General features: G+C 42.7%; 1 protein-coding gene across 7 annotated transcripts in view; it reads left to right on the top strand.

The window, feature by feature from the left end:
* The window catches only part of adgrb1a (adhesion G protein-coupled receptor B1a), a 156,408-nt gene extending 143,129 nt beyond the window's left edge, over positions 1-13,279 (top strand). For 5 of the 7 annotated variants that reach the window (XM_031868618.1, XM_031868614.1, XM_031868617.1 and 2 more), the window contains 7 exons: positions 3,355-3,526; positions 3,984-4,079; positions 4,181-4,220; positions 5,550-6,208; positions 8,952-8,987; positions 9,223-9,381; positions 11,449-13,279. In XM_031868618.1, coding sequence (XP_031724478.1) covers positions 3,355-3,526; positions 3,984-4,079; positions 4,181-4,220; positions 5,550-6,208; positions 8,952-8,987; positions 9,223-9,381; positions 11,449-11,643 — 1,357 coding nt within the window. In that variant the 3' untranslated portion in view covers positions 11,644-13,279. The remainder of the gene's footprint in view (positions 1-3,354; positions 3,527-3,983; positions 4,080-4,180; positions 4,221-5,549; positions 6,209-8,951; positions 8,988-9,222; positions 9,382-11,448) is intronic. The other 2 variants (XM_031868615.1, XM_031868619.1) reach the window with 2 other exon arrangements.
* The last annotated feature ends 3,529 nt before the right edge of the window (positions 13,280-16,808 follow it).

Here is a 16,808-nt window from a genome sequence, read left to right as displayed (position 1 = left end):
GGTCCTAATGGTTGTTAAATGCACTAATAGTTGCATGTGTTGATATGAATGAGCCCAAGACTGAATGTCTGGGAGGTTTAGTTAAAGGAATTTGCTCAATGGCCCGATGGATGCGGAAGTTCGCTGGAAGATTTAAGTAATTTTATCGGAATTTTATCATTACATTTGTTGCTGCATGTGTCACTGAGCAACTTTTACTGGAATTAATGTGGCCTCCAACGCTGTACCCAGTTCCCTTCATACACCCATGGCGGGAACAAGTCTTGTTTCGTTACTCCAAAAGACAAGACTCTTTCCCCCATCTCCTTAATGCAGCCTGCGTATGCGCATATTGCTTAATACTAATGCGAAAAGCTGGATTTAGCGTTGGTACAGGTTGCTGATGTTGGCTACTTATTCATTTGCCAGAACATGTCATTATGCCATATGACCGTCAACACCTAAATCCACCTCCAATCTAAACACAACTGTTGTCATCACGTTTTTTGTTCGAACTTAATGTTTCCTGTCCAGTGGATTGTATCGGAGAACAGATCTCCCTGCAAATAGAGACGTTTGTTGGGCTACAGTCAAATCATTTTGGTCATAAACGCTGAATATGGAACATAATGTGCGGACCGAAAATAACTTGGATTATCCTTTAGGGAGGATTCAGCCATTCGCTCCATTTTTTACAGCAGTACTGATATGTTGTACCTATTTTCAGCATTTTTAACACTAACCTATTTTATATCAAAACTTTGGCTGAGTATGTCCTCCAGAGTATTACTGTGGGCAGGGTGGAGAAGCCTCTGAAACAGGAGTTACATCATGAGACACATCAAGTAAAGAAAATAATGACCAACATCAGCATTTGTGTAGCCTATCTCATACCAGAGGTGGAAAGCAACTAAGTACGTTAACTAAGTAAGTTAATTCGGTTTTATACATATGTTTTTCCATTTGTTGTTTGTTCTTTTACTGAACTATATTTTGGAGGGACATATTTAAGTTTTTATATAAATACATTTGTCCAAATCCAATTTTACTTTCCAGAATACCTTATCAATTGCAAATGAGGATGAGTTATAGGAAATGTGATGCATTGATAGCATTTGAACAAGACAATCTGAGAAATAGACTACGGCTGTGTCCAAAATCATTTACTCCCTACTCACTATCCAGGGAGTTCCATGTCGAGGGTGATATAGTGAGCTCATCTACAAAGTGAAAACACACTGTCGGGCACTACTCAGGTTGTTTCCACTGTGTATGTCATTGATGTCGTGCAGTTACAACATGCCAGATCAACGTCGACTGGTGGACCATCCATGATCAATACAGACATCAATTTTTTGTGATAAATACATAATGAGCTCTTTTGTTAAGTAGCCTTTTATCGAGATGATCTGAGTGAATTTAAGTTCCTCTGATAAACAGTGATGCAGCCTATATGTGTAGGGCTTTTATTGTGAAAGGAAAGAACGAAAGGAGCAAAGCAGTATATGCTGCCATTGTCACTGTGGGGTCAATAAGCATATTCATAAATACAAAGTACTTTGTGGCTGTTTGTGTTGTGGTGCTCGACCCACGTTAAATATATTATGTGTCTCAGTCGCGTTGCTCTCTCGTCTCATCCGTCTGCCTTTTTTATTTCAACATGATGGTTTATAGGTATATCATTGTCCACTATTTTGCCCCGATGCATTGTGGGATACTTTTATAGGATATGATAATTCTCACTATACATCCAGACAGCACAAACAATAGGGAACTTACTACACAGTGCACTAGATAGCGGCTGAGTAGTCAGTGATTTTGGACACGGCCTATTTCATTCTCATGACAATTACTTCAAAACCTTGAAAGTCTGAGTGGTTGGCTGCAATGGCTTTTTATATTTTATATTTTATTCATAGTATTATATTTTGAAATCTCATTGGCAGCAACACTGTTAAAGTCTCCATTAGTGCCTGATTTGTAGTGATTGTATCATCATGGCTTGATTAGTTATGTCATGAAGGGAACATGTGCTCACCTGTCTCACATATTAGTCATAGTCACTATTTGGATATCTTCATAAATAGTTTAGGTCAGAATGGAGATTTGAATGTGACATGAATGCAGCATAAGAGCTGTGTGCCCTTTCAGTTCATTTATTCATTTTAAAGAGTAATTGTGCCCTTAGACCAGCTATGACATTATTTACTTATATACCCATTGATTGATTGAGTTTTTTTGTTCGGTGCTAAGCTGTTGTCAATGAAAATCAATGCGTCCTTCACACATAAACCTTAGAAAGCATTCTAGCAGCTGAAGGGCCAAAACTGCTCTCTTCTCCGGGCTTTTAATGTGAAACTGCTGCATGAGTTGTTATTGACAACAGCTAAACACTGATCGGAAAAAAAGAAACCTAGAAGTAATTGGAAAGAGTGATTGAGAAGAGTATTTGTGTTCCAAAGAGCAAGTCAGAGCAGCAGAGTGGTTGGTATGACGTGGTTCTTGTAATTAATGCTGTGGAAATGTATAATATGCTAAATTGAAAGCAAACTTGTGAATGCATCAATTTTGCTTATGATAATAGTATTATTCCATTGTTGCATGTACCGTAGAATGTTACTTCAGTAAAGTACTTTTATTCCACTACTGGAATATTATCCAACTTCAAATAAATGTTAGCACCCATTGAATAGGTTAGGTCAGGTGATCTGAGTGAGTGTCCATTCCTGATGTGCACATTAGAACATAGAATGACTCAGAGAGAGAAAAAACAAGAACAGCAAAGTGGGAGCAAAACTAGGGGCTCTTCCTCTTCCGTCTCTCTGTCCTCCTCTGCTCTGCCTCTGTTTGTCTTTGCATTCTGTTTCAGCCTCATCACACTTGTTTTCCCCCACTGCTCACCATCCCTCCTCCTTCTCTCTCCTGTGGCACTCTATAGTTTGACTGAACCATCTTAAACATACATGCATGTAATATATGTGAACTATCAACATATATATCTGCAGATAATGGATGTATGTTTTTGTTTGTGATAGTAGCACAATTATTTGTTGTGACGTTATGTATTTACGCATGGTTAGAGCTGAAGGCTGCTGCCAACATGGGCAGTTATCAGGTTATCAAGCAGATTGGTTAAAGATTATGTTAAGATTCTCTGCTGTGCTATTTGTTTAAGTTACAAAAGAACAGACATCCAGTTTATCTCCTGGAACTGTTGTATATCAAAAGCCTGCTTTAGATGTTAAAAATGTAATTGTCTTAGCTAATGACAAATATGAAATATCTGTTAGAGACATTGTAGGCTTGACTTCTGTGCCATGTTGACCGAGGTTGACACATGCTGTCCTTGACTGCCGTTCCCCTCCCGTCCTGCAGGGCGTCACTGTGGAGCTCCTGTGTGGTTTTGCCCCTACTGGCTCTCACCTGGATGTCAGCCGTCCTCGCTATCACAGACCGGCGCTCTGCGCTCTTCCAGATCCTCTTTGCTGTCTTTGATTCGCTGGAAGGCTTCGTCATTGTCATGGTGCACTGCATCCTGCGCAGAGAGGTACCTCCCATCACCGCAGACTTTATACATGTAGGCTACCGCTTCTTGGTTTAGTTTGAAGCTCTACATCTCCCACCTCCCACTGAGATTATTTGTACAGTGATGTAGAACTCCGTATATGAATGGTTATGTTGCTATGCAAGTTTCTTTGGCCATTCACTCAATCAACACTTTGTGGGGGGGGTGCAGTGGCCATGGCATTCCAAAGGGGTGAGCCATTTGGATTTGAATGAACCCCCATGAACTTCAGCTTGTCGTTTCACCATCAGGACACCCCGACTACTTACAAGTGTAGACGAGTGAAATATGTTGTTCGCTTGACTTAATACGTCTGTTTTTGTTATATAATTAACATTCGCTTCAAGAGCTGCCCTCTCATTCACAGTAGTGTGTGTTGTGAATTGATGCATCACACCAGTGCAGAGATCATGATCTGTACACTCGTGATTTGCTTCAGGTTCAGGAGGCGGTGAAGTGCCGGGTGGTGGACCGCCAGGAGGACGGCAATGGAGATTCAGGAGGATCTTTCCAGAATGGCCACGCCCAGCTCATGGTATGAATATGCATATGCTATTTTTACCTCTCAGGATTTATTATTCAATATTGGTCAGGGTGTGTACACTGACTGCAATATGTATTGTTTTCTGTCCTCAGACTGACTTTGAGAAAGACGTGGATATGGCCTGCAGACCAGGTAAGCTCCCGGTAGAGCGCGTTTGATTCCGTATGTGTGAGTGTGCGACTTTGGGGACCGCTGCTCGAAAGCTGCATATGTCTCTCTGTGCCTCCTCTTTGTATTTTGACTGCTTATAATTCCTACACGTAGTCGGAACAGATGTGAGGCGTGTTCCCCCTCAGTTCTGCACTTGTGTCTGACAATCAACATCACAGCAGCCTCCCTTTCGCCAAGGAGCCGATTTGACAAGAAATACAGTACATTACTGCTGCATAAGGCAGTTTACACCAGGCTGATGGGAGGGAGGGGGGGTGAACGTGTGCTGAGCAGTTATATGCAGATAAATAGGGCTGTTGGAGTCTCTCCTACACTGCCGCTGTATAATTAAGTCCCGTCCCGACAGTGCCGCATCAGATACGGCTCTGCTCTGATATCCGCTGGGAGTAGAAATCTGATTATCTCTCGAGACAGGATATCAAGAAAAGCATCTGGAGCAGAAAAGCTATTGAGACGCAGGCACGCCTGATCGAGAAAAGACAGAAGAGAACAGAGAGCGATAATTGTTTGTTGTTCTTTTTATATGTCAAGTAAGAATGGGGGAGCGCAGCAAGAGATTGTGAGACATTTAGTGTTGCAGATAGAGCGTTGTCTGATGTTGTTCGGCCATGGTATGGGATACGCATGCTGCCATAAGCCAGCAGTTGTTCTAGTGAAATGAGGTTGGGTCACAGGGTCAAGACAAGCCGGATTCAGCCGTGTTCTCCCTGTAGAGATGATTTAACAAACATTGTTTTTTTCTTGCTGTCTCGTTTTTCCGAACACTAAGCAGGTTTTGACTGAGATGTGTTTGAAGGTTGACACTTTTGATTGTTTTGGTCACAGTTGTAAAATCGACTTGTCGGTGCTCTCTGACAGAGTGACAGTGGCAATGGTGACACTGGCACAGATTTAATGTTGCCTCAAAACATTTGAACTACTAAAGCAGAACCCAGTATGAATCCAGTCCATCCTCTTAAGGCGTCGGAATAGCTTAACTGCTGGAGGACCCCAGATCCCAAGGGCCCCAAAGGTCCCAGTTAACTGTGTGAAGATTTGCAGTAAATAACAGTATTAGCTAAGAGAATTTCTACATCCGTCATTACCTTGAGACGCTGTCTGGCTGAGAACACCTGCATCAAAATCTAGTTTTACACAGAGTCTTTTATTAAATACATTAGTATTTAATGTGATTACTTGAAGACAACATGAGGCATGTGATATTAATGTGATAATGGGAACAGGGGCCCCCAGGGCCCCCAAGCGGGTAAATCCAGCCATGTTCCAACTGTGTCTTTCTTTTGCCTGCAGGCACTACGAAGCGCTCCTCTCTCCAGGGGGAGGAGAAGGCCTCCTCTGCGACCCTCACCCTTCAGAAGGGTTCAAACTTTAACACCATGCCGGCCAGCATGGCGAAGGTTCACCTCCAGAACGTGGCAGACTACACCAGCCACACTCTGACTCTGCGCAGGGAGAAGGGCCCCGCCAAGGGAATCAGCACGGAGCTGCCGGGCGCCAAATCCATCTATATCTGTGATGGCGAGCTCTTCAAGCAGCTAGACGGAGAGCTGCCTCGAGGAAACGGCGAGGGCAGCAGCTCCGAGGGCACCGGCAAAGGTCCGGGCTACGTCATCCTGCCGACCAACAACACAGGCACCCTGAAACTGGCCAAGGGCAAAGAGGAGCAGACGGCCAAGTATAACATCGGCATTGAGCAGCTGCCTCAGACCAGGCTCATTCACCTGGCTAACCCTGCCAACGGAGAGCCAATGCCTGGCATCGGGCTGAAGAGCCTGCCTGCCGAGCAGATCAGTGTGTCGTGCTCTGACAGAGACTCACCTGCACACAATCTGCAGAACATGCCCAGAGACTCCCAGGTAGCCAACATGTGTGACGGGGGAGATTCCGGAAACTCCGGTGTGATGTCCAAGAGTGAGACCGTCTCCACGCTGTCCATGAGTTCACTGGAGGTAAGACCACCAAACTGATCAGCATATTCTTTTTTATCAGCCTCACACTTCATACTTAAAAAAAGACATGCATGTTGTGTTATTACTGCTCACCATACATTCTCAACCACCAGGCCTTTATTTTGAAACTGCTTTACATCAGAGATGAGTATTTCATTATTTTTAGAAAGAAGCATTGTTCTCTGATCTGCTTGTTTTAATCTGCTTTTTGCTTTTCATGCAAACTCTACTCTCGTTTACTTGTTGTCTTGATAAATTCACGATACTATTAAAGACAGTACCATTCCTATTACAACAGAATCACATACTGATTCTTCTGCTGATCTCACTTTCTCTTTTTCTAGTACTTCTAAACTTCTGTCAAAAAAACGTAACACTTCCTGCACAGATGTTGCGCTGCTTTCAGACGACACAGTACCAGCCCCATAATAGCTCAACCTGATAGATGTGGGGAGACGGGAGCAAAAAACGTGCGCCTACCATCGCTTCAACAATTCGACTGTGAAATTAGCGGTCAAAAAAGTAAAAGACGAGTGTTCAGGGTCACCCCTTCTAACGTGTGGAATGACACATTCCACGACCTGTTCTGTCGACCAATAAGAACTCTTCTGCTTTAAAACGGCAAAGCGACAGAGGAATGATGTTGTTGGTGCTGCGAGGTAGAACTGTGAAACAGAGGAAAAGTCACAGTTGTCCTTTCTTTCTTGTTTTAGGTTACATAAGCCCGTATGATACACACCGCTTCGGATGCCATTGTTCGTTTACATTCTTTTTTCCAGAATCCGGTCGCTAGCACTGCCTTCTGGATAGCATCATGTAGTTCATGAAAGACGACAAGCTATGATTGGTTGGGAACAAATGTGTACAACATGTTCTCACTCCCAACTTGTCAAATATGGCAGCTTGGTCAGTGTCCCTAGGCTTCAAACTATCACACTCTAGGTGCCCTTCTAGTGTCGGTTTTGGACGTGTCAGGTACAGCGTTTAAGTTTACACTCCTTACATGCATAGTGTCTTTTCAAAATCAACTTCTGTTTTCACAGGAATACATCGAGTTTACGCTCGTTACGTGTAGACAGTCTGTTTGCATAAAAAATGTCCAGCGTAGGTTTGCTTAGTTTTTACAGTTATTTGCACAGCTAAACTACTTGGTTAGGTTTAGAAAAAGATGGTAATTTGGGTTAAAATAAGTACTTCTAAGTAAGGTACAAAAGGTATGTGACCAAACTCAGGTAAAATTAGTCAACAGTGACACAAACACACGGGACACAAACAGCAGTCTCCTTAGTGACATCCTTTGTTTGTTTGACCACCCATCCACCAAGACCTCCTTGTTACACAGACGTTCTGCTCGTGACTCCTAATCTTACACTGTGACCATATTAACAGACATGAATGTTGTGTAGTCTCAACCTGGCATTATACAATACATTAAAGGGCACAATCCTGTTCTTTCCTGGAAGGCTTTTAATGTGAAACATTTGCAGGAAGTGGTTGATTTCATTGACAGAATCAAAAAAGCGTCAAGTAGAAGTGAGTGCAATAAACGAGTGAATAAAAACAGTATTCATTTTGAAGGGTTGCTATACTGATTGAAGTAGTACTGTGGACTCAATTCTGATTGTACATGAGATCCATTGTAGTTAGTAATCCCACCCCTCTCTATGTTTACAACTTTAATGCCATTACAACATTTGAATACTGGCCTTTGTTTGAGAAATGGTGGCAGTATCATCATGGTGAACATTCCTTTCTTCTCATCTTTATTATCACTCTCTCAACAGAGGGACATTTGAACTGCTCTGCTTCTTTTGTTATCCATAAATCAATGTGACTGATCCCATATATCATGCCTGCTTATTCCTTGGTTCACCATCTACTATTTTGCAAACTGTATACTGCATACATGTACTGCAGCCATTCATATAGAAACACTATAGCTACCATTGACATTGTATTTATTTTTCTCTAGAATCCTCTATTTGCCATGTAATGTGCCACAGGCTGTGTTTGACCAACACAGCTTTAGCCCACTCTCTGTGTTGGAGGAAATGATTAACACGGATGATCGGCTAGGGAGCCACATGTTAATAAACTGCATATTAATTCACAACAACTAAATAAAAGGAGCATTAGATGAATTAGGTATCCACAGGGCAGCACTGTGCTACATGTCCTGCATGCTTAGGTCATTCCCTCTCTGATGCTAAAAATACGGTAACAGCCCTCTTATTTCATTCATTACAAACACTGCATAACAACAAGTACCCCAGCCTGTTTTTTCTGGCCCCATGTACGGAAAGCATCTTTAAAAAGGTTAGTTTTCACTCAGCTCCTAGTGCAAGATGAGACGACACAGTGGCATTTGCCTGCTGGTGTCTTTTTCACTTCGGAGCCAAAACACACTTCCATGATGCCGAGCGAGGCGGCAGCTGCCACGGCAACCAAGCAGCCTGAAGGTCAGCTTTTCCTTCACCCACTCCGTGACGGAGGACTTAAAGGTCATTCGGTCGCAATCTGTTAAATGCAAACTTGTGCCAACAGGGTCAGAATGACCAGCAGCAAACCTTGTTTCCTCCCTCGTGACACTGCTCTCCTCTGCGTCCCAGAAACACCCGTTTGTTGACTGGCCGACGTGAAGATACACAAAGAAAGAGTTCAAAAACACTCAAGCATTTGCGTGCTCACAAGGCAAACGATATCAAGACACATCTTTAATCTCTCTGTCTCATCTCCCCCCCAGAGACGAAAATCACGCTATGCAGAGCTTGACTTTGAGGTAATTTTAGTGTCTTTGATTCCTACAGAGCTTATTTTAGATTTAGAACAAAAAGCTGATGTCTCTTAGCTATTCAGACCTCTAGATGCTTGCATACATTCATCAGATTTATTTAAAGCTTGGGTGTGACTGTAGTGTTGGGATTCGAGACATCACATGTGAAAGGGGGTGAAGTAGGATTGATGGTAGCCTGTGCTGTTTACCTTGTACGTTAACGTGCAATGTCCCTGTGTAGAAGATTATGCACACCCGGAAACGCCACCAGGACATGTTTCAGGACCTGAACAGGAAGATTCACAGTGCAGACAAGGATAGAGAATCTCCACCTGTTGACGCCAAAGCTGCCAAAAGATGGAGTGTGTCCTCTGCCAGCAGCGACAAGACCAACATGAGTGTAAAGAGTTTAACTTTATTCTGTTTTGCCCCCCCCCCCCCAACCCTTCCTCTCCTATATCTAATGCTGTTTTCCTTCCATCATTAGCACAAACCGCCACACTCGAGTGGAGTTTCCTGTTTAATTATTAATGCAGCCATTTTAAAGATTGCATTATTCATCTGCTTACAATGTTAATGCCAGGAGAAATTAGCTGTGGGGACATCAAGGGGCGTAGTTGTGGGTGAGCATACAAACTACAACTACAGATTTTGCCAAGTACAAATGAAATAAACAGATATCTGTATAATGAATACAGATTCTTTAGGCAACATGATTTTGGTATCGGATGTGTCTGGTTGCCATTTGTAGTCAGATATTAGTCCGATTAGAATGGACCAATAACATTTGAGCGGGCTTTTGTCGTATGCAGATAAACAGTACGTGTTGAGAGCAGAAGAGGCGGAACACATTGGCCGAATACCCTTCTGGCTCTGACAATAATTTAGCTTTTTATTAGCTTAAAAATGTAATCTTGTATAAACTGGCTACTTGAGAGACAATCCGGTCGTAAACGTCACCTCGTAATTATTAGTAGTAGTGGTCTGAAGTTGCTAATCGGAACACAAACAATGACCGGTGCTCTGAATAGGAAGTTTTGGCCTGGATATCCGCTGCTACACCAGCTCTAGAAACCTAAAATCAGTCAACAGACTGATAGCCGATGGGCTCTAAGATTGCTCCAAATGTGACAAATACTTAAAAGCTCTTCCAAATCATACCTTATTATAGCTTGTTCCATAACAAGGACTCTCAAAAGACATATAATCTAGCTATGTGTTGGGCTGGCAGCGTAGCCTCTGGATAAGTACAGGCTGAGGTTCTGATACCCGACACAAGGGCTAACTTATTTAGGTTTGATTATTTTCAAGTAATATATTAAGAAATGTCTATTCGTTTGACTATCTGCATCTATGTGTCATGTGTTTCAAGTAGATATGCAATATTAATTAATTTAGTTTTACGTTTAGTTACGCAACAAAACCGCTGAGTTAGGTTTCGTAAAAGATCGTAGCACATGGCATTAGTGAAGTCCAGAAGTTAAACAACAATACTGATATTGAATAAGTCCACTTTGACTTGGTTTTACAAGGGACACAGACAGCAGTCTCCTGTGTCAAAGTGCAGGGTTTGTTTGACCCATCCATCCTCATTACCCACCCTCCCTACGCAGACTTTCTACCTCCGTATACCACGTTAGGTGCTCTGAACGTCTGATAATGACATGGATGGGTTTACATTGGAGTTAGTTGAAAGCCTGGTGCGTCTCATACAGATGCTAAAGGGTGCCTTGTTGAGTCTGTATCAGACACTGAGGACCACTGACCAAGTGGCAGTACTTGGCGAATTGGGAATGAGAACCGGTTTACATTTTACCATACCCAACAAACTCAATGACCATTGCTACAGAGATAAAGCCAGCAAACCTTGGGATTGGATTGGCTGGGAACATGTCCCTTAACAAAGTCACCAACAGCAGGTGCAAGAGGGGGTTCCATGTTGGCTTTGTAGCTGCGGTCGTTCCATGGCAGCAGATGATTTCTATTTCTTGTTGCTACAAAAGCTCCATTTGTTTCACAGCTTTGGAGGCAGGTCTTCTCTGACATAGCGCCATGTCCAACTTCACAGATCAAGTGCAGCAATTTGACACAGATAGTGTCAGGACCCAATCAAATATTTGTGATAGCTCTGCAGAATCACACAGCATTAGCTTCTACCCAAGGACAAAAAGCCCAAACATTTTGATGTAAGAGGCAGAGAGATTCACTTCTTCAAGATGTGATTTGAGGATGTGCCTTAGCTACGATCATATTTGCATCCCAGTCCTTATTACTCTATGTAGCTTGCTTTTTATGCATATACCCAATAAGAAGTGTTGAAAATTGCTAAGGAAGACAGATAAAAAAATTCAGAGCAAGGTAAAGTAGGTCCATCAAAATAACTAATAATATAACTTCTAAAATACATCACATATTGTATCGTCCCTGAGAAAACAAGCCTTTTTTCCCTCTGTCCTCTTCCCATCAGGACAAGCAGCAGACCCCCAGTAAGAGGGCGTGGGAGGGTATCAGGAAGACCCACTCCCCCCCTTCCTGGGTCAGGAAGGACCTGGAGACAGTGGCAGCATGCCCTCTGGAGCTTCAGACGGTGGAGTGGGAGAAGACCAGCGCCACCATTCCTCTGGTGGGCCAGGAGATCATGGACCTTCAGACGGAGGTGTGACCAAGATTCCGACATCACACCCACAACTTCCTTCGTTTTCCAATCCTCTCAGACGAACATGCTGACACACCACACACACTGCCCTGATCTGGATATCTACTCAAGCGCACTGCGACAACGTGATAAGAGAAGGAGGGAAATTAACTCAACCAATTCTAGCGAGAACGGGAAAATAGCTTGTCTTTCTATGTTGTTTCATTTGATGTTTGGACGGTGTTTCTGTCTGCCAAATTCTGGTCATCTTCTGGTATGTGGTGTCAGACACCACATTGGCTCACATGGTAGACAGATTGCCATGGTAGCAGATTCAGCGACTATATGTGCATCATATAGCCATGTAATAAGCAACAAAGCATAGGTAATCATGCATTGTTTACCCCTGTATTAAATGAATACAATGTAATAATCATGATTATGTCTCTTTTTTTCCCCACTGTTGAGAGTATTGTTGTGTCACTTTTCTGCTCTCTATTTGTCATGATGGACGCTGTTTAATACGGCTCGAGATGCCTCTGGACTTGTTTTTTTTTTCTCCAACATCAATCTCGAAAGAGAAAAGGAAGGAATGGGGCAGACTACCAAGCATACACCCATGTGGTCCTCAATGCAGTACCCCCCCTCCCCTACAACTCACACCAATTCTTTTGGCTCAACCGCTTTATCCCCCGAGATCCTGAAGGGGCCAGGTCGGCCCTGCAGTGACAAGTGAAGGGAACGGAGGGGGTACAAAAAATATAATCGAGACGTTTCCCTGAGCCAAAATGGCAAGTTGCCTTCTCATCGACGGACACCTCAACAGACGCCAGAGTCCGGGCCAGCGGGCTTTGCGCTTTTATCGGCCCTCAACCTCAATGCGCCCACTGAGGGACATGTGCACAGCGTCAGTGCATCCAGAAGGAGGCCACGTTCAACAAACACATGCTGTTTGAGTCAGTTTCTCCATGTACAAGCAGACTTGGTACGGTAAATGCAAAGTATGGCGTTTCAAAGATGAGAAGGAAAAACAAACTTGTGTGTACGTTTGTTTGTGTGTGTGTGTGTGTGTGTGTGTGTGTGTGTTGATTAATGGAAGACGAGTAAATGAATAAATCTATGAATATATATATGGTATGATGATTAAAGGTGATGATAGAGACAAGGCAGAGTTCATCAGAGGGACGGTGGTTGCACACAGAGAAAGCACAAGGCTCATTTGGAGTCCTGATGTACAGCATTGTAATTATTTCAACAGAGTTCTACAGAATGGATTTTAGCCTATAAATATCTTTCTTACTGTGCTTGGGGATAGTTGTTATGATAATTATAAATATGACCATGATTATTCTGATACCGATCCTCCCATTCCCTCCTTGTCCTTTCAGGGTACTGGACTATACGAGTGTTCTGTATCGCAATGTAACAGTGTGTGTTTTGATATTACCGCCAGTCACTCCCTCAAATCTGTATTTGTTGAAACCCTGACATCCGACCTATGACCCACTGATCTGCGCCCCACCCCGCCACACAAAAACACTCCTCCCACTTCCCCTCACTCCCCTTTTTAATTTACTTGGGTCGCCTCTTTGTTAATGTACAGTTTTCAGAGCACAAAATGAATGTGTCTTATTTCTAATAAAAGCATATCTATATAATAAAAGAACAGGAGTCCTCTTGTTTACTCACATTTAATGACAGAGAACATATGATTCATCATGATACATGCAGCATTATGTAATCACAGCAACTCACTCAGTTGTTTAAGTTACACAGCAGTACGTACCAGAAGTTGCCCCAAAAAAAGCTTCAATTAGCCTCAATAAACTGCCAGTCTAATGCCGTGTTCACAATAAACGCGGGGCGAATTATTCGCTCGAGTAGATTACATACAAAGTCTATGCACAGGCGAGATGAGGCTGGAGTGGCGCGTATTCGCAATGGCGCGGCTGACGTGAATGGCCCGGAGTTGAAATTTTTCAACTCGGGCAAAAAAAACGCATGACGCTGCGGCGCGATAGCCTATCAGCGTTGAGATGCTCCTTCTGTCATCACTGATGTCCTGTGACTCACGTGACTAATGAGTAACAAATTATTCATGTGGCTAACAAGTGACTGACAACTCACATGACTAAGAAGTTCCTAACGACTCAAATGACTAAGAAGTTCCTAAAGACTCACGTGACTAGCGAGTGACAAACGACTCACGTCACTAAGAAGTTCCTAAGGACTCACGTGACTAAGAAGTTCCTAACAACTCACATGACTAAGAAGTTTCTAACGACTCACGTGACTAGCGAGTGACAAACGACTCTCGTAACTAACAAGTGACTAACGACTCATGTGTCGAACAAGTGACTGACGACTCACGTGACTAAGAAGTTCCTAACGACTCACATGAGTAGTGAGTGACAAACGACTCACGTGACTAAGAAGTTCCTAGCGACTCACGTGACTAAGAAGTTCCTAACGAGTCACATGACTAGCGAGTGACAAACGACTCACGTGACTAAGAAGTTCCTAACAACTCACGTGTCTAAGAAGTGACAAACAACTCACGTCTGACAAGTGACTAATGACTTATGTGAAGAAAAACTTATTCTATGACTTAAGTCTCTATTGTTTAACGAATGACTTACGAGCAATGTGCCAAAATAAGTCACCGTCAACTTATAGTTGCACACGGGATATGCACAGCCTGGATGAAAGTCCTATGTTTGACTCAACCAACATTCCTTCTTACCCGGCCTTAGTGAGTCATATTAAGACGATATTTAGGTGCAGAACATATATGTGCTCCCCCAAAACCAGCAGCTGATTAACTTAAATTGCTTTAAAGAGAGGAGTCTGTCCACACTTCTAAAAATACACCAACTAACACCTTAAGTTGAATAATTAACACCTTGTGTTACTCTTCTTTTTTCAGTAAAGAAATTAAATGTTCTTGTTTTATGAAGAATTATGTGCTGGAGCTATTTCTCTCCTCACTACTGGAGTCTTATTAGTTTCAGCAACACATTCTCACTCTCAACTCGTCAAATATGACAGCTTGGTCAGCGACCCTAAGCTTCAAACTATGACGCTCTAGGTCCCTCTCTTGCTTAAGTTCTGGACATTTCAGGGACGGTCTTTTTAAAATATATGTCCAAAGGTTTAGTTTTTGGTTTACTTTAGGCAACAAAACTACTTGCTTAGGTTTAGGAAAAAATAGTGGTTTGGGTTACTATAAGTGCATTTGTTATGCAAGTGTATGTAAGTTAAACAGTTACGTATTAAGACCAAGGTTGACAAAGACATTGTATTAGTTTCACACGGGACGCAAACAGCAGTCACTAGTGTTAAAGTCCCATGTTTGTTCTCCTCTCTGTGCGGACTCTCTCACGCTTAACACTTCATCAGTAGCTCTGGGCGTCTAGTAATGAAGTGGATGGGTTTACATTGGAGTTAGTTGAAAGCCTGGTGCGTCTCATACAGACGCTAAAGGGTGCCTCCATGCGTCTGTATCAAAGGGTGAGGGGTGCTGACCAAGCGTCAGTGACGTGTTGTGGAGTGAGAACAAGTTGGTTTCTGCCTGCTTCTAGTCCTTATTCTAAGCTCAGCTAATCGTCTCTTGGCTCCAGCTCCAAAAGCTGGTCCAATGAAAAGACCACTGCATTACTAAAATGGCCAAATTAGAAGGCTATTCTACAAATAGTTTGCAATGAGTCAAAAGCTGGTCGATAAATAACAAATTATCACTTTACATCAGTAATGTTGCTACCTTCGTAGTCATAAATTGTACGACTAACAAATTACATTGGGATGCACAATTACCCTCTCTCCCTCTCGCTCTCTCTCTCTCTGATAAGAAGTGGGTGTCTGTAAGTGTGTCTATAATTACTTACATCCCTCAGCTGAAAACCAATCTGGACAACAAGATGGTGGGAGATGGCTAATACAGATTTAAGCAGCTATAACTTGTCAGGCCAATGCATGCCAGATTTAAATAATACATCACCGACAAAGTTTGCTGCATACTTTACATCAGCAGAACTATATAAGCATAAATTGAGCAAATTACCTCGGGCACATTATCTACGTAGAATCAACCTTGTTTTAGTTGTTGCTGCTTAGATTGTTTTTGTAAGAGGAGTAGAACTGTTACGGTCAGGCTTTGCCTTCTGTGTTCTGTGTGTGTCTTTGTGTAGCTCCTCCCTCCTCACTCTACCTGTCAGCCACTCCCTCAGCACCAGCCTAACTCCCTTCACCTGCCTCTGATCACTAATCAAGCACTCCCTCATCAGCACAACTCTCCTCACCTGTTCTAGCCACTATTTAAACTCCTGCCTCTCAGTCACTCACGGCCAGATCATTGTCATGTCTACCCACCCATTCAACGTTTCCCCGTCTGCCTCGTCCTGCTGGATTTCCATCCTCGGCTGCACCGTGTCCTGTGTCGAAGTGTCCCTGTGCAAGTAATTGCGCCTGTAATTGACAGCCCACTGCTCCCTATATATACAGGGATGGGTCAAATGCAGAGAATAATTTCCCCACTGCTGGACTAATAAAGGAATGTTTCTTCTTCTTCTTTTTCAGAAGTACCTTGAACCTGCATTCTCTCTAATGTCCATCAGGGGGCGACTCCTCTGGTTGTATAGAAGTCTATGAGAAAATGACTCTACTTCTCTCTTGATTTATTACCTCAGTAAACATTGTGAACATGAGTTTATGGTCTCAATCTCTAGTTTCAAGTCTTCAATACAGCATGATGTTCATTTAGTAAATGATGGTCCATTTAGAGTCAAATAGACCATAAAGAAGAGTATGCTTTAGGGCGGGGCTACTGTGATTGACAAGTCACAGTAAGTGACTAGTAAGGTCACTACCACGGCATTGTCCGGTCTGGTAGTTGTCTGTGTTTCCGTAACCCTTTCAGTGTTTTCAGTTAATGAAAGTCTTAACAGATTCATTTCTTATGTCTGTACAATGTATTTACTCTTACAGTGTTAGGTCACGTTTGGCATACATCAGAAACAAACACATTTCTATAGCAATCACTGTCATCAGGCTGGAACCAACCATTAGTTGATTTATTTATTTAAGTTAATCGTTAAGATGGGGAATGAAATATGTTTTTTTTATGTACTTGTCTGTGCAATGTGTATTAACTTTGGTGATGTTTTCTGATTGCGATTGTCTCTTTTTCTTACTGT

Source organism: Anarrhichthys ocellatus, unplaced genomic scaffold (assembly GCF_004355925.1).
Source record: "Anarrhichthys ocellatus isolate YVR2014 unplaced genomic scaffold, GSC_Weel_1.0 scaffold43, whole genome shotgun sequence".
Taxonomy (NCBI): Eukaryota; Metazoa; Chordata; class Actinopteri; order Perciformes; family Anarhichadidae; genus Anarrhichthys; species Anarrhichthys ocellatus.
The sequence above is the reverse complement of the archived record's forward strand: the minus strand, read 5'-3'. Positions and strand labels throughout refer to the sequence as shown.